We start from the raw sequence: 26263 nt of genomic DNA on the forward strand, positions 1-26263 counted from the left end.
GCTCGCAAAATCTCTAATTTCGCGATGAACATTTTCTATCCTCGTAACGTTCTAACAAATGTTCTTCGACGAAAGCTCCTTTTGGAATGGCCGCGACATCTTCTGCTCCTATAATTTATAGTTAAAGCGTACTACAAGATTATTCACCTAGAGATATTACTTAAATATTCACTGTATATTTGCACCCTTTGATTGCGGGATAGTAAATAGAAGTTTGTGTTACATGGTATAAATATATTTATGCGAATAGTTTTTTTTTTCTTTTCTTTTTTCTTTTAATACGAATGTGTCTACATATTCCGACACAGTACAGTGCTAATAAATGCAATTATCTCCAACTGGATTCATAGTGTAAAAGTCATTAAAAGATTTTTCATGTAATACTTGTTTTAAGAATTATTAACTTAACGTGTGTCTACCGTGACTTACCGCACGATTTTAATAAGATAGTTGATAGTCCTTCGAATAGGAGTAATAACGTACCATGTCCTTCAACGATAACCGATCGTGTGTATCTCCGTCTAAAGTAACGACGCGTGATGCGTCGATGTACGCAGTACATAAAATTGAAAAACGATGGAAAAAGATGAATGGTTTATAGTAAAAACTATACACAGTTCGCTAATATCTTAGACATGTGCACAGTTCATACATTTGATCGATAAAATATCATTAATCTTATAAGGTAAGAGTACTGTAAATTTTCTGTCGTCGCTTATTTATATGATAACACATAACGATAATCTGTAGGATACTAAAAAATATGTTCGCATCGCTCAAATGTAATTAAATTGTCCAAGAGTTGGAGAAGTTTGGCGACCGAACTTAGCTGCCATATGCGAATCGTCTAGAACAATTTTCTGATATTATCGTTTGCTTGTATATTGTTTTTGTAATACGTCGGCAGATATATATTTTAATAACGTACTTATATGCAAGGGAATCGAAGCGTCTCTTAGCGTTTCCTTTCTTCTTCCGACGCAAAACCGAATCGACTCGTTTTTTAAACTTTTTGACGATTGTCCAAAGAGATCGTCGATGCTACGATTCGCTACGATTCCCTCATTACTATACCAACAGATATCTTACAGACTCTTTATAAAACTTTAAATACCAGCGTTCATCTTTAAAAAACAAACCATTGAATTTGAAAATATTATCAAATGAATAATACCATGATGAATTTTATAATAAATTTAAGAAACTCTGACTTTGTGTAATACTTTGCACTTTTTATCAATACATCAACTTGATAGCACCAATTTGTTAATCGTAAGATAAAACAAAGATTGGCATATCTATATTCGTTAATGATTTTTATTCAACTTTTTCTCAAAAATCGAGGATGTTCAATGTGCAGATATACTTTTTTCAAAGTAAAAAGCAAAAAAGAAAAGAAAATATATTCTTTGTGCTATGCATCTCAACAAGGATTATCCGATCTTGTCGACGTTAACGTTGTTAACCTTATTTAAAAAAAAAAAAAAAAAAAGAAAAAAAAAGAAAAAAAAGAAAAACAAATAAGGCCAAGATATAAGATTATTTTATGGAATGTATACACAGATGAAAATAGTCAAATGTAGGAAACGCATAGGAAAACCGCAGTTGTCGCGCTCATATAAGCGGCTTCTAATACGCCCCTCCAATGAATACTTCTTTTTACGTCTTAACATTCGTATAGACGCGATTTCCTCCTATCGTTAATCTACTACAGAGGAGATAATCACCTGATACATTTTAATGTTGTTACTTCATAGTCAGGGACACTGTATTGCAAAATCAGTAAAATGCTTTACAAAAGCATACATCTTCTTTTCTTCACTGGTTCTGGAGGCTCCAATGCTGCCAATATAGCTTCGTCGAATACATTTTTTAAACCTTTCTAAAATAAACATTTAAATAAATCGGTACGTGTAATGTGGGAAACTCATATAACTTAAGTTCAGCTCACTTGCAAAAAAGTATACCTGTGTCAAAGCGCTACATTCTACGTATTTCACAGCTTTGAGCTCTTTTGCAAGTTTCTCTCCTTGTTCTGCTGAAATAGGTTTCTGCTTATTTTTTGCAAGCTTCTCTATAGTAGCAACATCGTCTCGTAAATCAATCTGAGTACCAACTAGGAGAAACGGAGTCCTTTGACAATGATGAGTTATTTCTGGAACCCACTGTAACAATTTTTTCAATTCAATGTCCTAAATGTCATATGTTGTTTAAAATGCAAATATACGTTTTGTAATAGTTACCTTTTCTTTAACATTTTCAAATGACGACGGTGAAACAACTGAGAAACAGACCAGAAATACATCTGTTTGCGGATAACTTAAAGGTCTAAGTCTATCATAATCCTCCTGGCCTATGATGTAATTTCAATTCAATGTATATTTAAACTGTACAACTAATATTATTTATAAAATTTAACTAATAAAATCATTCATTATCCTTACCAGCGGTATCAAATAATCCTAACGTATATGGATCACCGCCTATCATTACCGTTACAGCATAGTTGTCGAAAACAGTAGGCACATATTCTGAAGGAAATTTATTTGTCGTATATGAAATCAGAAGACAAGTCTTTCCCACAGCTCCATCTCCAACCACAACACACTTTATTGTCTGCATCTTACTCTCTGCTCTCTATTTCCTAAAATATTAACATAAACCTTTTATTATGAAAATCTGGCAGAAGCAGTTTTAATGGTTATACTTTAATGATTATACTTTATAAAAAATAATAAACTTACTAAAAAACATTAACGTTACACCAACATAAATATTGTCGCGAGCACGACAATATCGTTGCAAAAAAACTACTCTATGATTCTTAACAAAACAAAATTATTGAAAATGCTAAAATTCACCAACGAGCTTAACCTAAACTCCACATACGTATGCATGTGTCGTGTCAAAGTAACGAAGATTTTCTGAAGAATTTTCACGAATTCAAACACAATGTGAATAGTGTGAAATATACGAATCGTCGTCGTAGTTAAACTAGCAAAAATATAAATATTATAACCGCAACTTAAAATGTGTTGATAAAAATGTACAATGAATGACTTACCTAATATTGTACTATCGCCATTAAAAATTAAAACCACAAATAAGCTTCGAATATACGTCAAAAAAACTAAAAGATGCGAGTGCATTTAACGCGACGGATCTTTTTTTTTAATTCTTCCCACTTATCATAACAGTCTCAACACTTGTAACTTTTACGGGTTCACTGCCTCAGAAGTAAAATTTGTTACAGGCTTGAAAACTCGCAATTTTCCTTTCGACTATACGCGCGCGTGATATTTGAAATTCTTAAAATCTTACCTACGCGATTTATACGAAATAATTAGTTACGTCCGAATATATTTCTCTTCATAAATTGTCAAAGCGGTCCAAAGTATTTTTTTACAATTTTTATCTTTAAATGATAGAAATGCTTAACAAATAACGTTACAAACGAACATAACCAAAATAACATTTTAAATTCAATAGATGGCAACACTGTTACTAAACTTACCGTAGCTGAACTACTAAAAAAGATGATTAGAACGTAATGGAATGTAACTGAACCTTTTTTATGTTGCTCGAGTATGTTGTAATGCATCTTTAAAGCATTATTAGTTTTCTATTACATGACGTAATGTATATATATATCAATAGAAATAAACGATAAACGCACGATAAAAATGGCTGTAAAACCTTTCAATTCTAGTAAGACTTACATCTATTTACAAATATAATCTCTGCTCGTTTATAATTCTTATAGTTTATTTATTACTCTTATTATCCTTTATAGTTTACTGTATTGTAAACAAATATTCGTTGTTATGATTTAATCTAAAGTTGATACTATTATTTACAGCGGACTCACCATTTTCAAAATCGTTAAAAGGAAAGAATTTGACGGGAACTGTTCGTCATTTACGAGATTTAGCAGCTGATGTTCATGGAATTATTCAGAAATGGAATGATAGTACTCTTGAAGGAATTAATATTTTAAAATCTATAATACAAGAAAAATCCAATAAAAATTATACCGTTCAATTACAAAATTACTGTGATAACCTAGAAGAAATTTGTCATACTTTGGTATATTCTGTTTAATTATTTGTAGAATACGTGTATATATATTTATTTATTTATTTATATTATATTTATATATATTAATTATATATATATATATATATATTTCATGTTATAGAGTAATCTAGTAAAAACCTTGGAACAAATAGTACATCAGATAAACATTCTAACAATATTGGATAAAACTACAACAAAATTATTTACAACTTGGCCAATATCAGCATTTGGTATAAGTATAAATTGTAGATATTTTCTTATAGCATATTTATCAAAATTAAATATCTTGTAGGAAGTACAGTGGAAATGATATATACTACTTATAGTAATGAAATGCATATAAAATACAAAGTTCTTGAAAATATTGCTCATTGTCACACAGAGCCACAACAGATGTTATATCTTTCTACATGGTTACATCAACCATTATTATCTAAAAATATAACAATATTATTAGAAGCAATGCTTACAGAAACTGGGTATAGATAATTATAAATAATGTATACATGATCAGTAAGTATGCTATATTTTTAATGCATGATATTAAATTTCTATTAATTTTTTTTATTTAAAACAAGGATTATTCATATAATAACAATAGACAGTATTAATAAGAAAAAAAGATGTCCCTTTATTTTCTTTTTTTTTTTCTTCTTATATAGATATCTTCGCATAATTTTTATAACACAATCAAGAACGTGTTACTCATATAAATAACTGATACCTGAGATCATAACAAACGGATATAAGTAAAATTATAAATTAATGGATATGTTACTAACCTTTGCTAATGCACTTAAACAAAGTGAATCTATCTTAACAAGGTGACTTCACATCCTTATTTTGAAAGTTTGACAATAAAATTATTTTTTTCCTCAAATATTGCCAAATATATATCGATCCATTTTTTCAAAGAATATAAGTTAAATATGGTCTCGAAAATAACTTTTAAAATAATGATGTAATGACAAAACACTTGATATATATATATATATATATACACACACATACACACATATATATATATGAGGAAGAAGTATGAATCTTACACATAAATATTTAAGCATTTTTCTATACCATAGCATTAGTTAGAATCACACATAATTACATGTACATCTCACAACTTATTGTAAATATTTTGCTTCGTATTTTAAAAAAATTTTAAATACATATTTACAGATAAATACATAGAGAATTATTTTAGCAATAATAGGAAAAAAGGATAAAATCTCCTTTGCTTGAATGTTATATTCCACATTACGTCTTCTATATTTTTTTAATGTAATTTGTTAAAAATCTCTTATTATTATTATTATTATATTTAGATATATATATTTTTAGTTGAAAAATAAAACTATTATTTGTAATGAAAGAATTGTGAAATATAAAACTTCCTCATTAGACATATACAATTTAGTTAAATGCATTAGAAAATTACATGTATTTAATAATAGATAGGACCATTTCATAATTGCAAAAATTTATGATAAGGAATAATATTAAGATTAATGCAAAAAGATCAAACGACACAAAAATATTAAAATAATTAATATTATATTAAAATAAAAATTAAATTTTAACACAAGTCCAATTATATATGAAAATCTTATTGCTTGCATGAAACTGAAATGTTCATTTTAATCAATTTATTCTCCTGTTTTTTTTTTTTTTGTTGAAGAAATTTTTGTACACTAATATTGCTAAAAAGTAGTTGAATTATTATTGACAAAATTCAAAACTATTAGACAGTCATAAATTTTAAAACTTTTGTCTAATAGCAACATTTTGTGTACATTTTATAATCCAAAAGATAACTTCAGGATGTATTTTTTTAATGTACAGGAAAATATTTTTTTTATAACTATGTATATCTATGAATTATATTTACATACACATTAAACTGAATGATATTGTACATTTTTACAATTGCTTATAGCAAAAGAAAGGTACGAATTATCTAAAAAAGTGTTATGTTCTATTTTGAACTAATGCAAATTCATACATAAAGTTTATAGAAAAGAAACATGTAGCAATCGTCAAAAATACATCCGTTTCATATTCAAATAATTGTACTGTATGTCTAATATTACTATACACTGTACAAATAACTTTAATTAGTATAATACCATCAGTCACGCGATGATCTAAAAATCAACTTCTAGCATTTCTATTAAATTCTTCGCTCAATGCTTCAAAATCAAGATCTGTATCTAAATTTGTATTATTTGGTATGATATTACCTTCTAAGATATTATCAGGCATAATATTTTTTAATCGTTCCGATACTAATTCGTCGACCAAGTTTGTTTGATCTACTAAGTGTAATTGTTCAACTAATTTTTCGTCAATTAAAAGATTTTTGTCTATTACACTACTACTATTCAAAATATCTAAATGCGTTATATGATCATATTGAGCTACTTTTGACATATCCAAATTTTCTGTACTATCAAATATATTAGTATCACAATTATTAGAAATAATTGGTACTGCATCTTGTAACACGGATATACTGTCTGAAGCTTTACAAATTGAAGCTGCAGGTAATATTTTACATGAATTTGCATCTAACGTAGAACTTTGCACTTTACTGCAATTTAAATTTGACGTACTCATAGGTACTATCTTAGAAACTAATTTTTGAAATCCTTTAGCAAAGGTCTGAGACCCATCTTCTATATTATTCAAGTCACTTTGAATGCTTTGCTTTTCAAATGATCCCAAAGTACCATTTTCTAGCTTCACCAAACCTTGCTCTACTGGTCCTAATTTTATAAAGGCTTCATCTATATGTTCCAATTTCGATTCATCGTAATTACTTTCTACTTTGCCAAAAATTTCAGGATCACTGGACGGTCCTAAATTATCGGTTAACTTGGTAAAACTTTCTTTATGAGATTCTGAAGTTTGGAATTTTGAAACTTTGGTTGTATTAATATCGATTTTTTGGAACCCTGGATTCTCCGAAATTTGATTTTGTATTTCAGGACTTGAAATTAAAAGTTTAGAAACATTAGTAGCCTTATTATTATCGACGTTATTGATATTACTAGGATTTCTTCTCATTAACGTTAAGGCCGACAATACTTCCGGGCACGTAGGATTTGATGCCGCATCAGTTCTTCTTTCACTCAGAAAATCTGATATACTAAGATCTGAACTCTCTGAAAATCCACTAGACATCCTTTCTTCGTTATTTTCTTTAGATTCTTCAGAATTGGCTGTTTTTCGTAGTTTTACTGGTGGTTCCTCATTTATGTAAATGTTCGAAGTCTCTTCGTCATAACTCTTTAGTGCGTCGTTATTGATTTTATATAATCCAGGATTAACGCCCAAGGCATCACACAGTAATTCTTCGTTAATATCTACTAAGTCTTTATCCGATCCTTTATCAGTATCTGCTAAAGATAACATTTCACCAACCTTCTCTCTTATCTTATCCATCAATTGTTTTACCTCTTGTAAAAAATTTCTAACATTGTTCTCAGATTTTAAAACTAGTAAATCATATAGAGATTGTGCATTAAGTACCGGCTTTGCGGCTATTTTTATTATTTCAATATCTTCACATACTGAAATTGCTTCTTTTAGCTTAACTTTACGCCGTTCTGATTTAGCTTCAGGTGTAACATAAGCCCATGGCCCCCTTTTTTTCCCTTTACGTTTTAAGGGATCTTGATTGCCATTTTGTTTAAGTTCAGGATCGGGTGTAGGGGGTGGCAATTGTTCCGGACTACCGTGATCAGGATGCATTTCAAAATGCCTTGCCATACGTGTCCTTCCCAAATATATTTTGCTACATGTAGGACATCTGAAATGATCTGATATTTTTCTCTTTGGTACTTCTAATCCTGTTAAAAGTTCTTTAGGTGACTCCTCATCTTCAATTTTGTCATTGTTTGTATTATAGTCACTATAACCGCCATCCGAATCATCCAAGTCAGGTTGTAAAAAGTCTGAATGGTGTAAATGTTTGTAATCTCGAACCATATGTCTTGGTGGTCTTGAAAGTCTACCAGAACGTGTTCTGGCTATAACTTTTTTTCTGTCATCCTACAATAAGTTTGAATAAATGAAAAAAAGAATAATCATTTTTATAACTTATACATATTTTATTCTTTCAAATAAAAATAATAACCTTCAATTCTACTTGTTCTTCCTCAGGAACCACTGTTGTTTTTGATGGGATCAGAGAAGGCCTAATAGTATTCTTTTTTGGTCGTCCTCGTTTACCACCACGATTTTTTATCAAGGTTCCAGGATTTTTCAATCTTAAATCTAATTCTTCTGGAAATACTACCCTGTATATAAATGCACAAAATTTTAATTCATTTATAAATATTTAAATAGTATTTTTTCATTGCTCACTACTACTTATCCTTATCCATAACTGACCTATACACGATTCTCTCATTAGATATACTCGTTTCTTGGCTGCGTTGTTGCAATACATGAGCGATTTGTTTCAACTGAGTTGGTGAAAGCCGTTGTATGCTAAAATAAGATGTAAAAATAGAGGGACTATGTTTCTTGAACAAGCCAAATATATGCGCACACACGCGCGTACGTATAATCATAACAATTATATACGAATAATTATAAGAATAACATGTACATATATATATGTATTAACATCTTGTATCTTTAATTTAAGTGGATTAATTTTTGGACAATACCTGTGAAAATGATGACCTTGTTGTACTATTTGTATAGGATTTTCACTAGATCCCAATGGTTTAGATGTGTCTGCTGCTTCTGATACAATTGTTGTAGATCTTGTAGGTATCCCTTTAGATTTTTTATTAATCTTAAGACATGCTCCATTCATGGATGAATTAATCTTTTGTTTAAAAATACCATTTTGGAAAGATTTTGTTTTGTCCGATGAACCATTCTGTTGTATAACTGGTGTCGTTTGTGACAAATTCGGTATGTTGGTAGTCAAGTTATTAGTATTTAATGTAACAGTTTGATTTTGTTTAGTATAATTATGAAAAGCTACTTTAGTTTGCGGTTTCAAAATAGATATAGGTGTTGATGAGGATTGTGTTGGTTTTAATATAGAAGTTGAATTAGTCATTGTTGTTTTGGAATCTTGTGTTTTAACAATCGATGCAGTTCTAAAAATAACTGGAGAATTTGTCTGTGTTATAATTTTGGTCACTGGCGTTACTAAATTCTTTTTCCCCATCACGGAAGATGATGCCTTAATTATTTGTGTAGGAACTTGAACTGGTTTAAGTTCCGTAGATATCGCTGGACTTATATTTGTGTTATTAATAAGTTGTGCAGTTTTCGGCACTGTTTTAGTTATAGTAGTAGCATTCTTTAACATAGGCGTTAAAAGCTGAGATATATTACCTTTTTGTAACGATGATTGTGTAGTTTTTATCGCAGGTGATATTCGTATTTGTGAAGTGGTTATATTTTGTGGTAATACAGGTGTACTATTTACAACAGTATTGGTGATCTGAGGAGCATTTGTATGATTTCCAATTTCACAGCTTCCTGTTATAATATGAGATGTATTTAATAGCTGTGCTGATACATTATTTGTGTTCAAAAGTTGAGCTGTAATAGGAGTTGCTTTTATTATCTGCGGTGATAATGTATTGATCACCGTTGCTTTTGAAAGTAACACAGAATTAGAATTTGAATTCATGTTGATCGATTGCATTCCATTGATGGAATTTAAATTGGTATTTGCAAGTTTATTAATATTTTGTATTAATTTAACATTTTTTGCTGGCTTTAATATGGTTTGCGCAGGTTTTATAATGAATTGCGAAGATGGCAAAAGTATTGGTAACTTCTGTAAGATTTGTGCTTGAGAACTAGATACATTGTTCATCGGTTGATTTTGTGCTAAGTTATCTTCTACCATATAGTGCGAATTATCTTCAGTTTTAATGTGTCTAATATCTGTCATTATTGCATGTACCTTTGGTTGCTCTAAAACTATTCTCTGTGTATTGGAATTAATCTGAATAGGATTGTTTTTTACTTCCAATGTTTGTGACTGGGAATTAATAGTTTGATTTGGTAGGCATATATTTCCTAAAGTCAAACTATTTGCAACAGTTTCATTCTGCAATTTTTCATTAGGAGAATCTTCCTGCATTTGCCATTCTGAATAGTCCATACACTCGGACTTTACTATATCATTAATACCGTCATCATTTTGAACTTGAGCCGTTTCAAAATTGAAATCTTCATCTGTAAAAGTATCTTGCGGAGATACTGAGCTTACATCTTCTGTTTTACAATTATCATTTGACGTAATTTTTGTTGTATTTGGAATAACGCTATCTTGATTTTGTTGATATATAACCTCTTCGTTAGAGTTTATCTCAAAAGTTAAACCTAATGCAGCTGCCTGCTCTGAAGTAAGATGAATCGTTTGAGAATCATTTTCATCGTTTTGTAAAAACGCAACGAAATCACTTTCATTATCATCATCATCAACAACTTGTTGGAATGCTTGTTGTAAAAGATCGGATGTACTAGTCGAAGAGGTAGCATCGTTTGTAAACACGTTTGAATTCGATATCTGTGCCATTTCCTACTTCTTCAGAATTTCTTCGTTCGCGTAAGATAAATTACACTTTATAAATTAATAGGATCATATTTCGAAGAATACTACAAAATTTGTCAGACAAAAATTTATACAAAACTCACATTCAATTCTCGTCAGCAAGGAATGAAAATGTTATGCCGAGTATAAGGTGTAATACACCTTTGGATACATAATACACCTAGCGGGAAAAGGAAGAACTAAGGGAAGAAATTATTACAGATGGCACTGATAGATGGTGCAATTAATACACAGGCAATATTTTCACACTCGTTTCACCATCTTATATAATTGCTATATTTCTTTAATCTACATTCGTGCTTCCTTTCCAAGTTGGATGGCATAGCCGAAGGTATGTTCTAATTCATTTTCCTTTTATTTATATTGTTTAACGGTTAAAATTAATATATTCGATAGGTTGGTATCTCGATCGTTTGTTCACTCGTCACTGTAAACAATTATTTTAAACAAAGGTATTTCGATTAATGTTAAAATACCGTTTTACTTATAACCTGTATTGGCACATGGCGCGCGCGCGCGCGCGCGAGCGTATGTGATGCTGGCACGATAGAAAATTTAATTTTCCGTCAAATTGCAATAGCGATGCGTACGTTCAATGCATTAATTAAGCCGCGTTGCATGTTTTCGTATCAAGAAAGTTATAACAGTATTAATTCAACAATAAATAAACATCTTGTCCAAGTGTACTCTATCGATTCTTAATTTATTTGTATGCTAAATTTGAATGATAGTTAATTATAAAATATTCTTATAATTCACAGTGAGGTTGTTTATCAAGTGTAAATTAGCTTGTAAGGTAAGTCGATAATACATTTGTTTTTACAATATATTGTTTACGATACATAAACTATCTATAAATTCGATATTGACAACAGTTTCGTAACTTAGAATTATTATTGTTATTTTTATTTCTCATTTTATTTATTTATTTATTTTTTTTTTTTTTTTAGAAATTTAAAGCAATCAAAGAAGTTACTGTGCGATCAAGATGCCACAGAACGAATATATCGATAAACATCGAAAGTTATATGGACGACGTTTGGATTATGAAGAGAGAAAAAGAAAACGGGAAGCACGGGAGCCTCATAAACGTGCAGAGCGTGCACGTACATTGCGCGGTATTAAGGCTAAAATCTTTAATAAAGAACGTCGCAATGAAAAAATTCAAATGAAGAAAAAGATCAAGGCTCATGAAGAAAAAAGAGTAAAGCAAACATCAGAGAATCCGTCAGACGGAGCTGTACCGGTATATCTTCTTGACAGAGATGTTACTAAAAGAGCAAAAGTATTGTCTAATATGATTAAACAAAAGCGAAAGGAAAAGGTTGGAAAATGGGATGTACCGATACCTAAAGTTAAAGCTCAATCAGAATCAGAAGTTTTCAAAGTAATGAGAAGTGGGAAGTCTAAAAGAAAATCTTGGAAAAGAATGGTTACTAAAGTTACATTTGTTGGTGAAAATTTTACAAGGAAGCCACCTAAATTTGAAAGATTTATTAGACCGATGGCATTACGTTTTAAAAAAGCACACGTTACGCATCCAGAATTAAAAGCAACTTTCTATCTACCGATCATAGATGTTAAAAAAAACCCAAGCTCTCCAATGTATACAAATTTAGGTGTAATAACTAAAGGTACTATTATTGAAGTGAATATCTCTGAATTGGGTCTTGTAACCCAATCTGGTAAAGTTGTATGGGGTAAATACGCACAAGTCACGAATAATCCAGAAAATGATGGTTGTATCAATGCCATATTACTTGTTTAATCCAATTTAATAATTTGTGTAATTTGCTGTTGTTGCTTGTTAATTTATCTTCTTACTTTGTATTTTTCCTTATATAAAAAAATGATTGCAATAAAGATATTTTATAAAATATAAATGTATTGTTTTTTACGATCTTTCTTTCACTAACATACATAAGATTTAAACTTACTTTAGGAAATATTTTGTGAAATAAATTCCAACAATAACTTTTGCATTTGTTCTCTTATTTTGCTGATTTCCTTTTTTTTCTCTTATATGGTAAATAATGAGAAATTGATTTCAATTCGTATTGTTGCAGCTATAAGAAGATATGCAGATTTTTGTAAAGACACTTACAGGGAAGACCATCACCCTTGAGGTAGAAGGATCTGATACTATTGAAAATGTCAAGGCTAAGATTCAAGATAAAGAGGGTAAATATTTTCATCGTCTTTTTTACATTCATTAAATTTTTTATAGAAAATATATATCTTTTGAAAGGTATAAGATTATATGTAAAAATACATTTTTTATTTTTATTAGGAATTCCACCTGACCAACAACGATTGATTTTTGCTGGCAAACAATTAGAAGATGGCAGAACTTTGTCAGATTACAATATTCAGAAAGAATCTACTTTGCATTTGGTTTTGCGTTTACGAGGTGGAGCGAAAAAACGTAAGAAGAAGAATTACTCAACGCCGAAAAAAATCAAGCACAAGAAGAAGAAGGTCAAACTTGCTGTGTTAAAATTTTACAAGGTATCTATCGAAGTTTATATTTTTTTATTAATCTGTATTACAGCACGTTTATCATATATATCAAAATATTTCTTAGGTCGATGAAAATGGAAAAATCCATCGACTAAGACGAGAATGTCCTATGGAACAATGTGGCGCTGGTGTTTTCATGGCGGCCATGGAAGACCGTCATTATTGTGGTAAATGTGGGTACACGCTTGTATTTAATAAACCAGAAGATAAATAAATGAGAAATATGTACGCAGTTTATTTGATTAAAGAATCTTCTTAAATACTTGACAAATACTAAGTTTTAATTCAACAAACGTATTCGTAACTTTGTAAGTAGACGTAATAACCTTATTTTAATGTTCCCAGTGCATTTTTGCTAAGAAATTATTTTTAAATTTTTTTATGTCTAATCTTATCTTTATCTATTGAAGTATGATTAGCAATGTAAAATGAGAGTACTTTGATGATGTCTAGATATGAAAAGAAAACATTTCCAAAACGCATGAATATATGCAGCCGTTCGCTCAATAGACTTCTGTTATAACAAGCATATGATCTAGGTTTAGATTTCGATATATTGAAAGTAATCTACGGGTTGAAACTGTTTCATTATTCATATTTTGCGACTTATATTATGTCTAACGAAATATATTAGTGTTATATATTACGTTATTGTACTTCGAATACATTGTAGATTGTCTAAATAATTATAAAAAAATCGGATGTATAAGATAATTTAAATGTAACCGTACGGAGAAAAAGTATTTCGATCTTTACTCTTCGGTGTACGAAAGGAAACTGACGTGTAACTCGCACGGTCAATATAATGTTCCTTCTTGTTGACATTAAACAAACGACGAAGCCTAAAAGAAAATTATTGTACGTTTAACGCGTCTCTAAGAGCTATTTGATTCTTAACGGAATATACTATTGTTTAAATATTAGATGAACGTATTCCGTGTATATTATTTGTATTGTATACATTGTTTAAATAATTATAAAATTTCCGAAAGTATTGATTTTAAAATTTTTAGGTATAGAAATAAAGAGACTCGATGTATACTCGTCAAGTACAAAAGAAAATTGATCCGGTAATCGTCAAAGTCAGTTAGGAGTTCGTATTTATTTATATTAGATAAAGGTAATGATTCCGAGTTTAAAATTTAACTCTATTGAAATATTAAATTGAAATTATTTTATATTTAATGCGTGTTATGTGCTATATAATGTTTGGACTATTAAATGTATTATTATTTAAATATTAGTTTATTCTACTTCGCACATCATTAGACTAGCAGTGATATATTATAGTTCAAACATTATATATACTGAAAAACTAAACGAATCGGAATTAACGAAGCAAAAACAATTTTGAAAACTTCTACACGCCTCCAGCTATTTACGCATTAAGGTTTGTTATTGATTTTATAATGGCTTACACCAACAATGAATAATTGTAATGAACAAGGCCTCATTTTAACACGTTCACACCGGCGCTTGTTTTTACGTTTCTCTCTGTGGAGCGATGCTCATATTAATGCTACTTCATCCCATTTTTTTTCGATTAATATAAATTAAATCTCCATTATTGAAAGTTTAAGTTTATGTGGCAATTTGTTTTGGTTACTAAACGAACTAAAGTTTTGCTGATACGCTCACTCTGACGAAAATTCAAGTACATATAAGATTCGAGCGCGAGTCATCGGTGGTACGCGCCAGTGTGAACGTGTTAAAGATGAAGATTTAAACGAGGTAATGGCTTTTTTTTAATTTTTGAAAAAGCTTTATTTTTTTTGGAAAAAGTCGTGTTATAAAAAGCTTTCTCAAAAATTACGTAGATACGTTTGAATTACGTCTGTACTCATTGTTGGTTTAAACCGTTATAAAATCAGGGATTGATAAATTAAAGTATATTGCTTTGGTACTATTATATAGAATTTTACAAAATAACATAATCAAAGAATGACTTGGTGAATTATTTTTAATTAATCTACTATACTGCCCTCCCAGTAAATCAAAGTCATATTGAAATAATAATCCATTTGTTATGTATTAGCTAGATATATCTATTTTATCACATTTATAACAGAATTGATTATGTTTTTTTTTTTGTGTAAAGCAAATTTGTGTAAAGTATCATACATACATATTAACACTATATGTATTATACATACATATAATAACACTAAGAAAAACATTAATTCCAAATATAAATGGTAAATGTTTAAATATTTATCACTAAATTATTCCATATATTTTGTAGAATTTTTAAATATAATCACAGTGTATCGGTAAGTTCTTTCCCCTTTCTTCAACTATACACAAGATCACTGATGGAATCAACGAGAAACGAACCTTTAATTGAAAAACATATCGTAAATACGTGTAGATATGTACATGTCACATTTGTAAAATCATATATTCATGCATATAAAGTTTCATACCTTGAACTAACAGAGGAGTGTAACATTGTTCCAATGAATTGGATTTATAACTCGGATTTACTTTGTTGTTCTGTGCGAGTATTGATATTTTTTAGAGTCGGTTTTAGCACTGAAAACATCTTTTCTGTTGCAGTAGGATGAATGCTCATTTGCAATTCTGTTAAAGATTCTTCAGTCTGCACAAAATAACGATATTATTTTTATCAATAAATCAATAATCTTAGGAACATTATTAAAAAAAAAAAAAAAAAACCATAATATCCAATTAAAGTGTATGGCTTACTTGTCTAAGTAATTGTGCAGCGGTGTGTAATACTCGTTGCCATTTCCGTACCTCTACATTATGCAAACTTTCTTGTTGCTGTAACAAATTTATCCAATCTTCTTCAGTCTTTGGAGTGTTCCTATAGATAAAAAATATATTTAAAATAAAAGATATTCTTCACAACACTGTCGACATTGATCTTGAATTTTAAAAGGAAGTTATAAACTGACGAAGCATATATTCAAAATTTATCAAAATAACAATAACTTATATGAATATTATATTAATATAGTATATACTGTGTATTAAACTTACTATCAGTTAATACAATACAAGCTTAAATACATATTTAAGGATTCACAAAGTACCTCAATTTTTACATACTTAAGAACATGTAAATCCATTATTGTGTAAGCTGCAGCTTCTTCCAGGCCCCATAATTTGTAATACAATAACCCATTGATTATCATCAGACATAATACAGCTACCAGAAGCATTGAACTAACTATCATGCCTGCATCACTCCTAGTACTGGCACCTATACATTTTATCGATATAAACAAATAGATTTTCTTTGCATTACATTACATTATTTAAATTACTAATACAAAACACTAGAGATATACTTGTGTATTTTTATAATACCATTATTATTGTGTATATGCGGCAGATCTGTAGGTAAAGATTGATGATTGGGAGACATATTATCCGGCGAGTGATTTTGTAATGCACTTCCTGCGCATGTTGCTCGCCTTCTTCTCCGTGTTTTTCTTTTTAATCCTGCACTCCCGATACCTTCTTCACATTCTAGATTCAAAGCTTTTATTATACTACTAAAATAATCATCAAGTCCAGTCCAACAACTTTTTTCTATCATACCTATTACAAGCGGATTTAAAAATTAAACAAAAATATATGTAATGTTATAAATAAGGATTCTTAAAAAAAAACTTACTTTTCACGAAAGACCAAACATTCTTCTTATATTTGATTTGTGAAAATATTGTCAGGCTCGTTTCATTGTCCGATACGCTGTTCATACAATAATGAGTTAACACACTAAAGGAATCTGCATATGGAATACCTGCGTTTGTGCATTCTACATCGATGCAGTAAAGATGACCTGGTCTGCTGCATGGCAACATGATCTAAATGAAATATGAAATATGATAGATTTGATATTATTTGAAGTTCAAGATCGAATTTACATAATTAAAGTTTTTCGATTGAAAAGTTGACATTATGTAAAGTATTTTGTTTTTCTTTATACCTGGGTTTCCATAACTTGAGAACTCCTTGGACCAATTGTTTGAGTTAATGATACTGTCATAGATATTGTCCTCATTTTTTGACCAGTTTGATCATTTTGCGTCCACGCAGATTGTACCAAATCTAAAGCAATGAAATCAGCATATCTGGACTTTAATTTAGTATATAGGCAATATATATTAGATTAATCGGAAAATTTTCGTCCGATCAACCTAATATTACGGATATATTACAAAATACATAATAATACTTTGATTTTTTTAATCGTGCAACATAATTTATTATGTATTACCAGTGGTCTTGCGAGCAGTGTGAAAATCCAAAAAGAATTTTGAATTTGTAAATAATAAAGTGAACAACTGGTCTATGTGTATAGGGAAAATAGTTTTATAGAGTTCACGACCTTCGTGCGGAGAAGTACATTTCATACCTCCACGAATGCTCAGTTTTGCTAAAACATTTTTTTTTGTTATAGCCAAAAAATAAAGAAAATATAATTAAACATACAGACAATATAAATATAGATATAGCCGTTACCAGTATGCTTTTCAGCTTCACTTTCCGTCGTATCGCTTAGATCAGTCGGATCAAGAACTGAATCTGTTCTAGGTTGAGGTGGAGGTGGAGGTAAAGATACAATTTGTTCTTCTATTTCATTAATTGGTTCTACAATAGGGGAAGTTGAATTTTCCATGCTTGCACCTTCCGCCTACATTTTTAAAAAACGAGATATAAATATAATAACTCATTGAGTTATAAAAAAATTAATATGCAATATATTACTTCAGAAAATGATTCCACGGATAATCGCGTTGAAAATTTCTCTTCGTCTGTAGCTGCTAATGGAGGTACATAATCTTCATCGTCGGACGTTAATCCTAATTCATCCCCATAACTGGTGTGAACAAGTTGCCACATTTCAGCCATACTCATTGGCTAAAAGAGAACATAACAATGAGTAATGGTACTAATTTATTTGTTTTGCTTCTGTTCACATATAAATTCTTTCATGTATTATATTTGATTATTATTAATTTTAATATAAATATAGTTATTTGATATTTACTGTTAGAAGGACTATTACATTTGATTGATTCAATGTTACATTTGATTCAATGTTAGATAGTATTTAAAAATTAACTTCAATAAGATCAAGGTAAAACTCATATGTCAATTTTTCCTACTAATCTTCTCAGCTTCTACCATCAAGATAATATAATACAGTAAGATATTGATGTTATTTGCATAAATACATAAATATTATTGTAGAATCTACTTTATGAGTAAATGCATGTAACTAAGACTTTTTATAAGATTTCTTCTGTAATATTAAATTCGTCCTACCTGACCAATCAGAGCATTTTGCCAAACACGGAATAACATCAAATATGTCTTATCCCTTGCACCAAACGAAGTCAAGAAAAATTTATCACTAACAGTGCATATTAAGATGGCATTGGGAATCACAAGTGCAGTTTTTTCTTTGGTAATAGATGTAACGTCTTTCCAACGTAAAGACACCAATGTCTCCCACATGAAAATATTGGCATAAAAGCACACGTAGTTTTGAGAGACATAAAGCCTTCCATGCACTAATATCTCGCGTTGTAGGGCGCAGGAATAATCTAAAAATTCCATTTGTGTATGTAAAATTAAGTATAGAATTCATAAGAAAGAAAAAAAAAAAGAAATACATGTCAAAGGAATAGAACTAATTTATAGCATAGTTTAATGTGCATCCATTTACTATAAACTTTTGTATTAACAATTATTAATTATTTTAATTTAAGAGAAATCAAGATATTTAACTGGACAGTTAAAAAAACTAAAAGTGTTGTATTAATTAATTGATCGAATATTGGGGCTTCATGTAACAATGTCAATAAAGACAATTTGTCTTCTTTTTTTGGAACTTTGTATCATATTTGAAAAATTTTTTTTTATAAAATTATGTCGATAGACAATGTATATATACGTGTGTCGTAAATATCGACATTTGTCCGATCTAACAAATATAGTATTGCAACATGAATCCCCGAGCCATGTTATGGGTATAAGCTATTAACTTCTCTTATAAATTTTTAGGATTGAGAACTTACAAAATTTCATACTTCAAAATATTAATCAGATGCACGTTTATGTAATGTATAATTTTAAATGAAAAGAAATAAAAAAAAGAGAAAACTTTTAATCACATCTATTTCTCTTAAAACGTAACTAAATAATGCCATATCTGAACAACAAAAGCAATGTCAGATGAGGTGGCAGGGGATAACTTACTAAGGAGAAAGATGATAGATAGAGATGTATCACAATCTGATTTGTGGATTCAGGATTCTTCTATAAAGGTTCTACAATTGATATAATCTCGCATGAATAACACTTAAAGCTATAAAAAGTGTAAGAAATATTTTAGAACTTTGCTAACCCTATTGACCTGCTTTTATTGTATCCCTTTTTTATATAAATATATGTTCTTTCGGAAAATTGAATTGCTTACCTACAACTAATCTTTCATCATCTGGAACATCTTTAAATATTCGTTTAAAATCTTCGGACCGAGATTTGTACGTTGGGTATAACACGTGGTACCATGATTTCTTTTTATTTCGATCTCCATTTCTGGATTCTTTCTTACTTTCATGCGTAGAACTCTTACTATAATCAACTGAATCAGACGACTTGTTTATCGCTTCCTAAATAACAAATAATAATTAAATGATATTTCTAACATTACAAAAAAGCAGCTAATATCATGATAAAACATAATATCACCTGTGACTGATCGTCCGATTTATTCGCACGAATTGATTCTTTACTTGAGTCGGAATTTAATCTAATATATTCCCGTCTGCAGTGAGCTTTAGGACTGGGACGAGGAGATAAATTAGGACTAGATATAGGGCTACCACCTCCGCTATTTATTGTTTCTTGAGGTATCTCCGTTGATATTCCATTCCCTACATTTGTTGCACAACTCTGATGTCCCAAATTTGATGAATTTATACTATTGATTACATCATGACTAGACATTAACAGATTTTCAACTGATTTATTCCTATAAAAAACAGTTTTAAAGTCAAACTTTATCTCTAAAAGAAATAGAATCATTTGCGTTGTCAGTAATATGGCTAAGAATGAGACACGGCAAAAAAGAACTCATATTAAATGGAGTTAGTATAATGCATTGAGAAAACTTGCACATGAGAATACATACATGCTTGATACAGGATATTTTTGTATCAATTCCACTTTATAGTGCTTAATATGTACACAATAGCATTGTCGAATAATTCAGTTGTAGAATATGCCACCCATTGAAACTCCAGAATATTGCAAATTAATTACACAAAACAAAGCGTTCGTGTTAAAGTACAATAGAAATGATTACAAAAAAGAAAATATAACATATATTTATTTAAAAAACAAAATAATTATTCGACATTTAGGAAAGAATCACCTGCCACCGTAAAAATAGACATATTTCAAAGCAAGCAAGCTGTCACGGTCAATGCAAATAAGTTGTCATCGAACAACTTTAAATGATAGATGACATTGTTACTAAGTATCGAGAGTTTATAAAGATTTCATAATAAATAATGTGATGTCTAGAGTTTCAAAAAGAAAAAGAGATACTATTTCCCAAATACTATAGCCACTATAAATCACAGTCCTTTTTTTCTTATTCAAACGTAGAAGCCAAGTTAAGTACGAATTTTTAACCGATTAATTCCTTCCGATTGAACGGCCATACTGATGCTCGCCATCTACCAGCGACATGACTAGCAAGACCCGTACTCAGTGCTACCACTTGCACTCGTAAAAATAATTCTACTAATATAAGGTAGCTAATATGGCGCTACCTTGTTACAATCTATATATGTATGTATGTTACATGCATACAATTTAATACGATTGTAGATTTTATTAAGCTCAACATTCACATCACAATAGACAAGATGAACGAAACAAAGAATTAACGAAAGAACAACGACGGTCTCGTGATCGGGGAATTATTGACATTTATTGAACAGGTAAGAAACGACCAATCACATAAACAAGACTATAACGACAATTGATTAATCAGTCCCTTTCTGTAACTTATATTTCAAGGCTACCATCTTGTCTACTTATACGACATTAAAAAGTCCAAAATATATTTAATTGATAAAAATGAAAAAACGGATCATATGTATATACATATATAGTCTGTGTATAAAATGTATATATATGTGTGTGTATGTATGCGTATATATTTCATATAGATAGACGATAAATAACAATCAGTTAAATTTCATCTTTAAAAATTCCCTAAAGAGAAAATCGTCAAAAAGGATAAGCGTCAGTGACATTTATTTTTAGACAGTTACTCATTCGGTCAGTACATACGAGAGGTCAGTGCACGTCACGTAGTTAGCATTCGGAGTTAAAAATTTGGTGAAAATTTATCTGATTTTGTGCATAAAAAAGAGGTCTTTCCTGAGACTCTCTCGCGGCAGAACATTGGGGGGCAGTGCGCGGAGGTCTCAGGTTTAGTGAAAATTCGTAATCTACGTGAAACTTTACGTGAACAGTTGAAGAAGTGATCGCGTATACTAGGAAAGTATTCGCGGTGTCCTATGTAATATTCTGGTGTTGCATTTGAAAACTATTCTTTTTTTAAAGCATTGCCGTCGTTTCGACGTCTGTAAAGAGCAGACGGACCGTACGACAGGTTATGTCAGCTGGATTGGCAGGTGCTGTCTCAAATCAGGTCAGTGTGTTGACTTGCTACCACACTGCTACTCTGCACATTCCTTTCACTGAAGCAGCCATTCTAAATTTTCTATATTTTTTCATGCAACGGAATGCAGCGGATGAAAGGGCAAACCAACAATCAAGGTAAGACCTTTTTATTGTTATTACATTTTTTACGTCGCTCTTTTGACTTTTGCGCGTGTATGTCGCGTTGTACTATATGTACCTTTAACGCATGTGTGTGTGTGCGCGCGCACGCGAACGCGACACTGTCGTGTACACGTATGGGGACGTATACCGTATCTATGTATATATACATAATATTTGTGCTATATATGCAACGTATTATGTATATATTACAATTTTACAAATTTGCCTATCTGTACTGTTTATTTTCGCATTACACAGGATATTAAATTATCTAAAATATGCATATATTGAGAAAAAAATATACAAAAATAAGAAAGAAATAGAATAGTTCTAGAATTTCATGTAATCTGCATGTTCTGCTCCCTTCAATGTTAATAGCACAATAAATAATGCGCGAGAGAAAACTAATAACTAATAAATCGCACAAAAAATACGGATATATCTTTGAAAAAGTAAATTATTTATACAGCTATCTTTCAAGTTTTAATCCTGTGTTATAAGTTAGTAATAGATGTTATGATTTGTATTTGTAATTATTTAATATCTCTGTATGTTTATATATTTTAAACTGTATTCATTGAAGAGAGTGAAAATAAATGCTTTCTTTTGCTTTATTATTATTTATATTTATCCAATATAATATTAGTTAATAAAATATAAGAAATATTATACAGTATGGCATTTCAAATTGTTTACAAATACAGTGTCTATTTTTCAATGTAATTTAAGATCATTGTAGATTTATTCACTCACAAGATCATTTTTATTGCAAATAATTTTGTTATCTTTCATTCAGAAACAAACAATATCTTATATCTATGCACTCATCTGCACTTGAGAGATAATATACTTGTTTTGATAAGTAAATTGATACTTTTTATACTATATTGATGTTATTTTTAACACATATGTTCTTAATATAATAACTGTCAGTACAAATATCATAACCTATATTGGAGTATTTAAATTATTAAAAATTATGCGATTCAATATTAATATTTTGGAGACCTTGTTATCAAGTTAATTAAATATAACATTATGTTCTCTAGTAAGCAATGGTCCCAAAGAACATCAACAACAGCAACAACAATCAGAACATGCTGCTGGAGAAGATACTGGATTTGATTCGTGGAGAGGAAGTAACAATACGCAACATCATTCGAGTTATCCAATTAGTACTGGTGATCCTTACAATCAATACTATGCGGGCACGTCATTTCCTTACCAAGCGTTTGGTGCTGGGGATGGTACCTGGTCAAATGGAACAGATCCAGTTGCATTTCTTTCCGGATATGGAGGCCAAATAAGTCATGATGCATATGGTATGGATGGAATGTTCTCCGCGAGTGCTGGTGGTGGTTTTAGTACATTTGGTCAACCTGCCTTCAATTATTTCCATGGAAATGGTGATTTTAGTGCTTGGAGCACACCTAGAAAAACTCGCTATGAAGATTATTATCAAGCACCAAGGGGAAATGAGAGTTATCCAACACCAAGTAGCGCTGCTATTAAGACTATTGAACAAAGTGTACAAAGCTTATCAATTGGAAGTGGGGAGGTCCCGAGACAAGATCAACAAACAACATCTAATCAGCAGATAAAATCAGAAGCAAAGGAGCCAAGAAAAGTTACTTGGGCAAGTGTTGCAAGTCAACCTGCTAAACCAGTTCCTCCACTTTCATCGTCGCAAGGAATGAAAAAGAAAGCTGGAATGCCACCACCGCCTATTGTACCAGGAAAACACAATATGGATATAGGAACATGGGGCGAAGGAAAATCATCTGCTCCTCCTCCTCCAACCGCACCGCCGCCGCCGCAAGTGCAACCACCAGTTCCGCCACCTCCACCACCCGTTCAAAGACAGAGACCACCTCCTCCACCATGCTGGAACAGGCAACCAACAACTCCTCCGCCACTTCCCCAATCACAGATCCATATGCCAACCCAATCACAACACCCGCAACATTCGCAGCATCAACATCAACAACATCAGCAACACCAGCAGCACCAGCAGCATCAACATCAGCAGCATCAAACCCAACAACAACAGCAGCAGCAGCAGCAACAACAACAGCAGCAGCAGCAGCAGCAACAGCAGCAGCAGCAGCAGCAGCAGCAACAGCAGTCGCAGCAACCACAACAGTCGCAGCAACAACAGCTTGTGCAAACACAATCTCATCCTGTTTTGGACGAACTCAAAGTGAAAAATGATTATAATCCGGTAGAATTTGATCAGACTGCACCTGGAGCTAGGTTTTTTGTAATTAAATCTTATTCAGAAGATGATATTCATAGATCCATTAAATATGAAATTTGGTGTAGTACGGAGCATGGAAACAAAAGACTGGATCAGGCATATAGAGAAGCTAGCCGCGAAGGTGCACCTTTGTATCTTTTCTTTTCTGTTAATGGATCTGGCCACTTCTGTGGAATGGCTCAAATGGTTTCTCCTGTTGATTATCAAAGTAACAGCTCTGTTTGGTCTCAAGACAAATGGAAGGGACAATTTAGAGTTCGTTGGATTTATGTCAAAGATGTCCCAAATGGGGAATTACGACATATTAAATTAGAGAATAATGAGTATAAACCAGTAACCAATTCGAGGGATGCTCAAGAAGTTCCTCATGCGAAAGGTGTAACAGTTCTGCGTATACTGCATACTTATCGTCATTCTACTAGTATTTTTGACGATTTTGGACATTACGAAAGAAGACAAGCAGAAGAAGATCAACGCAAGGCACCTTTGAATTCTATGCAACATCATCACCCTTCTTCCAACCACAGAAATAGAGGACATCCAGGAGATTTGTCGCGAGATCATCATCAACACTCTCAACATCATCTTCATCAACATCAACGTAAGGTAAGCATTGATCTTAAATAATGTATAGTTATTCATAGAAGATAGATGACATACTATTATCTTTTCCTTCCCGTTATTTTCAGGATCGAGATGGTGGCCGTGGTAGAGGCAGAGGAGGTTCTCGTCAGTAGCAATGAATACAGCTGAAAGCTATTATTATTGGCAAGATAAATCAATGGAAAGAAAGAACGCTGCGGCTAATTATCATCTTACTCCATACGTTCGCTTTTCAGGATTTGAAATGGGCCTTGTCTTTCCATCATGGAACACTCCAACTTGAGGCCACTTTCTTTTATTAAATGATTAATGATACATATGATAATTAGCGTCGCGTTAGCGTAATAAATATTATGTAATAATAAATATTACGAAGAAGAACATAATTCAGTCTCAAAGGATATTGGGTAAACTTGATGACGGTAATAAATATCTAGTGTGGTGTTGCGTGTTATTCGTCGAAAGGTGTTTCTTAAACGTACAAATTAATAAAAATGAAAGGAAAAAAACACAGGATATGGAACAGAAGGAAAAAACTGTAATACATGGACTAATTCTTGTAAAATGCTTAAACTTTTGTTGAAAATGTAAAAAATCTACGCGAGAACAATATTATATCAAGTGTCATTTAAATTAATCAATGTTCTAAACGTCAGTGGACATATAATCTGGTGCCTGCAACTGAGAGGGCTTTCCTTTCTTTGTTAAAGAGATGCAGGAGCTTATTCAATGTTCTGTTTATAATCATTATGCTTGACCATTGAATGATAGCTATAGTTATTATCAACTGATTGTTTTGATTCATCTATTACTCTATTAACCATGGACTGCGAAAATGGTTCGAGATATTATACAAGAAAAAATAAGGGGGTGACGAAGAAGTGGAGGAGAAGGAGGAGGTGAAGGAAGAGGTGGAAGAGGAGGAGGAAGGGGGTAACAATATTGTGCAGTTACTTTGTTGTAACTTAAATGATAATATTGATGATTATTATTTTACAATGTGACATGTATTTCACGAAGCAAGATTCTTATTGTTAAATATGTTACTATAATTTCTCTTGTGGTATAGTATAATCTCTACAATGGATAAAAAAATATATCTTGCAAATTAGAATTATTTCTACAATGGAACAGATTTATTTTGCATTTTTCTATTAGGCTTAGATTATTATGTCTAGATCATCTCTATCTAAAAACAATGCTTTTGATGAAAGTGCTGCGTATTTTAGAGAACAGTAATCTATATTATCTATGAATTTTACAATCTGCAAATGCAAGTAGTAAATCAATATTTTAGGCAACTAATATATATATATATATATATATATATATATATATATATATATATATATTATATCTGTGTGTGT

At 31.0% G+C, this 26263-nt stretch overlaps 7 protein-coding genes across 15 annotated transcripts; 4 read left to right on the forward strand and 3 right to left on the reverse strand.

The window, feature by feature from the left end:
• Positions 1-1521: 1521 nt before the first annotated feature.
• LOC127063553 (cdc42 homolog) lies at positions 1522-3536 on the reverse strand. Of its 4 annotated transcripts, none has more exons than XM_050993505.1 (5): positions 3515-3536; positions 2445-2644; positions 2244-2353; positions 1968-2165; positions 1522-1882 (listed from the first exon to the last, which is right to left on the reverse strand). In XM_050993505.1, the coding sequence occupies exons 2-5, from the start codon at positions 2620-2622 to the stop codon at positions 1793-1795; spliced, it is 576 nt and encodes a 191-aa protein (XP_050849462.1). In that variant the 5' UTR covers positions 2623-2644; positions 3515-3536; the 3' UTR covers positions 1522-1792. The 4 variants fall into 4 exon arrangements, with proteins under 4 accessions (XP_050849462.1, XP_050849461.1, XP_050849463.1 ...); XM_050993504.1 differs by lacking the exon at positions 3515-3536 and adding an exon at positions 3322-3460; XM_050993506.1 differs by lacking the exon at positions 3515-3536 and adding an exon at positions 3065-3303 and having other exon boundaries at positions 1522-1878.
• On the forward strand, positions 3507-8379 carry LOC127063555 (cyclin-dependent kinase 2-interacting protein-like). Of its 2 annotated transcripts, none has more exons than XM_050993509.1 (5): positions 3507-3708; positions 3860-4086; positions 4199-4307; positions 4370-4590; positions 8242-8379. In XM_050993509.1, exons 1-4 carry the CDS (start codon positions 3684-3686, stop codon positions 4564-4566), a joined length of 558 nt encoding a protein of 185 aa, XP_050849466.1. In that variant the 5' UTR covers positions 3507-3683; the 3' UTR covers positions 4567-4590; positions 8242-8379. The 2 variants fall into 2 exon arrangements, with proteins under 2 accessions (XP_050849466.1, XP_050849465.1); XM_050993508.1 differs by lacking the exon at positions 8242-8379 and adding an exon at positions 4740-5322 and having other exon boundaries at positions 3508-3708.
• Positions 5687-10778, reverse strand: LOC127063518 (uncharacterized). Its single transcript, XM_050993425.1, has 4 exons — positions 8754-10778; positions 8473-8571; positions 8216-8378; positions 5687-8130 (listed from the first exon to the last, which is right to left on the reverse strand). The coding sequence occupies exons 1-4, from the start codon at positions 10634-10636 to the stop codon at positions 6229-6231; spliced, it is 4047 nt and encodes a 1348-aa protein (XP_050849382.1). The 5' UTR covers positions 10637-10778; the 3' UTR covers positions 5687-6228.
• A 111-nt stretch (positions 10779-10889) lies between these two features.
• Positions 10890-13463, forward strand: LOC127063558 (ubiquitin-40S ribosomal protein S27a). Its single transcript, XM_050993511.1, has 4 exons — positions 10890-11003; positions 12739-12853; positions 12963-13180; positions 13257-13463. The coding sequence occupies exons 2-4, from the start codon at positions 12751-12753 to the stop codon at positions 13404-13406; spliced, it is 471 nt and encodes a 156-aa protein (XP_050849468.1). The 5' UTR covers positions 10890-11003; positions 12739-12750; the 3' UTR covers positions 13407-13463.
• On the forward strand, positions 11010-12555 carry LOC127063547 (ribosome biogenesis protein NSA2 homolog). The gene is made up of 2 exons (XM_050993495.1): positions 11010-11468; positions 11623-12555. Exon 2 carries the CDS (start codon positions 11661-11663, stop codon positions 12438-12440), a length of 780 nt encoding a protein of 259 aa, XP_050849452.1. The 5' UTR covers positions 11010-11468; positions 11623-11660; the 3' UTR covers positions 12441-12555.
• Positions 13464-15196: 1733 nt separating the features above from the next.
• On the reverse strand, positions 15197-20944 carry LOC127063526 (protein Aster-B-like). Of its 4 annotated transcripts, none has more exons than XM_050993456.1 (14): positions 20786-20944; positions 19925-20207; positions 19650-19845; positions 18494-18774; positions 17933-18085; positions 17687-17858; positions 17442-17600; positions 17151-17272; positions 16836-17028; positions 16526-16759; positions 16265-16418; positions 15899-16019; positions 15616-15791; positions 15197-15526 (listed from the first exon to the last, which is right to left on the reverse strand). In XM_050993456.1, exons 2-13 carry the CDS (start codon positions 20180-20182, stop codon positions 15660-15662), a joined length of 2175 nt encoding a protein of 724 aa, XP_050849413.1. In that variant the 5' UTR covers positions 20183-20207; positions 20786-20944; the 3' UTR covers positions 15197-15526; positions 15616-15659. The 4 variants fall into 4 exon arrangements, with proteins under 4 accessions (XP_050849413.1, XP_050849411.1, XP_050849412.1 ...); XM_050993454.1 differs by having other exon boundaries at positions 20873-20916; XM_050993455.1 differs by having other exon boundaries at positions 20367-20897.
• Positions 20945-21005: 61 nt separating this feature from the next.
• On the forward strand, positions 21006-26013 carry LOC127063532 (YTH domain-containing family protein 3-like). 2 transcript variants are annotated; one of them, XM_050993469.1, is made up of 5 exons: positions 21006-21183; positions 21815-21902; positions 22003-22030; positions 23086-24899; positions 24983-26013. In XM_050993469.1, exons 2-5 carry the CDS (start codon positions 21867-21869, stop codon positions 25028-25030), a joined length of 1926 nt encoding a protein of 641 aa, XP_050849426.1. In that variant the 5' UTR covers positions 21006-21183; positions 21815-21866; the 3' UTR covers positions 25031-26013. The 2 variants fall into 2 exon arrangements, with proteins under 2 accessions (XP_050849426.1, XP_050849425.1); XM_050993468.1 differs by lacking the exon at positions 21006-21183 and having other exon boundaries at positions 21384-21902.
• The last annotated feature ends 250 nt before the right edge of the window (positions 26014-26263 follow it).

The sequence above is a fragment of the Vespula vulgaris genome, chromosome 4, assembly GCF_905475345.1.
Source record: "Vespula vulgaris chromosome 4, iyVesVulg1.1, whole genome shotgun sequence".
Lineage (NCBI taxonomy): Eukaryota > Metazoa > Arthropoda > Insecta > Hymenoptera > Vespidae > Vespula > Vespula vulgaris.

Coding starts and splice junctions, on each gene's coding strand:
- LOC127063553 (XM_050993505.1), bottom strand. CDS start 2,622: ATGCAGACAATAAAGTGTGTTGTGGTTGGAGATGGAGCTGTGGGAAAG. Junction 2,354..2,444: donor AGGATTATTTGATACCGCTG/GTAAGGATAATG, acceptor ATTACATCATAG/GCCAGGAGGATTATGATAGA. Junction 1,883..1,967: donor AATGTAGCGCTTTGACACAG/GTATACTTTTTT, acceptor TGTTTATTTTAG/AAAGGTTTAAAAAATGTATT.
- LOC127063555 (XM_050993509.1), top strand. CDS start 3,684: ATGGCTGTAAAACCTTTCAATTCTA. Junction 4,087..4,198: donor AAGAAATTTGTCATACTTTG/GTATATTCTGTT, acceptor TTCATGTTATAG/AGTAATCTAGTAAAAACCTT. Junction 4,308..4,369: donor TTGGCCAATATCAGCATTTG/GTATAAGTATAA, acceptor AATATCTTGTAG/GAAGTACAGTGGAAATGATA.
- LOC127063518 (XM_050993425.1), bottom strand. CDS start 10,636: ATGGCACAGATATCGAATTCAAACGTGTTTACAAACGATGCTACCTCT. Junction 8,572..8,753: donor CAAGGTCATCATTTTCACAG/GTATTGTCCAAA, acceptor ATCTTATTTTAG/CATACAACGGCTTTCACCAA. Junction 8,379..8,472: donor AATGAGAGAATCGTGTATAG/GTCAGTTATGGA, acceptor ATTTATATACAG/GGTAGTATTTCCAGAAGAAT.
- LOC127063547 (XM_050993495.1), top strand. CDS start 11,661: ATGCCACAGAACGAATATATCGATAAACATCGAAAGTTATATGGACGA.
- LOC127063558 (XM_050993511.1), top strand. CDS start 12,751: ATGCAGATTTTTGTAAAGACACTTACAGGGAAGACCATCACCCTTGAG. Junction 12,854..12,962: donor TAAGATTCAAGATAAAGAGG/GTAAATATTTTC, acceptor TATTTTTATTAG/GAATTCCACCTGACCAACAA. Junction 13,181..13,256: donor CTGTGTTAAAATTTTACAAG/GTATCTATCGAA, acceptor AATATTTCTTAG/GTCGATGAAAATGGAAAAAT.
- LOC127063526 (XM_050993454.1), bottom strand. CDS start 20,916: ATGGCGAGCATCAGTATGGCCGTTCAATCGGAAGGAATTAATCG. Junction 20,208..20,872: donor CAATCGGAAGGAATTAATCG/GTTAAAAATTCG, acceptor TGTTTTTTATAG/GAATAAATCAGTTGAAAATC. Junction 17,029..17,150: donor CTCAAGTTATGGAAACCCAG/GTATAAAGAAAA, acceptor TATTTCATTTAG/ATCATGTTGCCATGCAGCAG.
- LOC127063532 (XM_050993469.1), top strand. CDS start 21,867: ATGTCAGCTGGATTGGCAGGTGCTGTCTCAAATCAG. Junction 21,903..22,002: donor CAGGTGCTGTCTCAAATCAG/GTCAGTGTGTTG, acceptor AACGGAATGCAG/CGGATGAAAGGGCAAACCAA. Junction 24,900..24,982: donor TTCATCAACATCAACGTAAG/GTAAGCATTGAT, acceptor CGTTATTTTCAG/GATCGAGATGGTGGCCGTGG.